This window comes from Corvus brachyrhynchos, unplaced genomic scaffold, assembly GCF_000691975.1.
Source record: "Corvus brachyrhynchos isolate BGI_N302 unplaced genomic scaffold, ASM69197v1 scaffold279, whole genome shotgun sequence".
NCBI lineage: Eukaryota > Metazoa > Chordata > Aves > Passeriformes > Corvidae > Corvus > Corvus brachyrhynchos.
The window spans coordinates 6,522,176-6,523,022 of record NW_008246060.1 but is presented as its reverse complement, the minus strand read 5'-3'; the positions used below and the strand labels follow the sequence as shown (position 1 = coordinate 6,523,022).

Below are 847 nucleotides of genomic sequence, written 5' to 3'. Positions count from 1 at the left end.
TGTAGGTTCATATTTGCTCATGCAGTTTCCCACTAAAAATGTGACAGCAAAGGGAGTGAAAAGCATTTGGGCCTGTTGTTAAAAGAAAAATGAAACCTTTCTTTTTGCATTTTAGGAAAGTAAAACTCTTTTTTTCTTTTCTTAAGGCTACAGATCCAGATTCAGGGCTTTGGGGAGAAATCAAGTACTCTATCTATGGAACAGGAGCAGATCTGTAAGTAACAAGTAAATAAATAAAACTACATTACCTCTAAGCAGAGTTCTACAAGAATTTCAAAAGAAAGCTGGCAGGGTCACTCTTGATCTGCTCATTTCCAAGAGCATTCATGCCATGTTCTTTGTGAGTTCTGTGAACAGTAAAGCTAGTGTCATCATTAAACATCTGCTTCATGAACCCAAGGAATTCTACCCACAAACCCCCAAAGAGATATAAGGCAGCTGAAGTATCAATACACAGGATTTGTTCAATCAACATTTGAAAAGCACTTGTTAGAGAAAGAGAGGCTTTGGTCTAGTTGTGAAAAGCCAGTTCTATAGAAAAAGAATCTCTTGTTCTTTCCCCTTCCCTTTCCACATGGCTGTACAAATAGCTCTTGTCAAAATAAATCAAGGAAGACAAGATATTCAGGGATATAAACTTCAGCTTTGGAGGTCAGCTGCGTTGGGTGTTAAAAGCCTTTCATATATTTAAACATCATAGTCCTGCATCAGGAAAGAAGGGAATCCGATGCTTACTTGATTTGGTAATAATGCCTCCCTCCCTTTCCCTCTCTTTGGGGACAGTGCTGGGGGTAGAACATCTTGAAACACTGGTTCCTTCACACCATGTGCATCCCAGCTCCCAAAC

The 847-nt window shown here is 39.4% G+C and overlaps 1 protein-coding gene across 4 annotated transcripts in view; it reads left to right on the top strand.

Moving 5' to 3' along the window:
- CDHR1 (cadherin related family member 1) overlaps positions 1-847 on the top strand; it is a 44,275-nt gene that overhangs the window by 32,308 nt on the left and 11,120 nt on the right. For all 4 annotated transcript variants that reach the window (XM_017746439.1, XM_017746437.1, XM_017746438.1 and 1 more), the window contains one exon: positions 147-214. In XM_017746439.1, the coding sequence (XP_017601928.1) occupies positions 147-214 (68 nt within the window). The remainder of the gene's footprint in view (positions 1-146; positions 215-847) is intronic.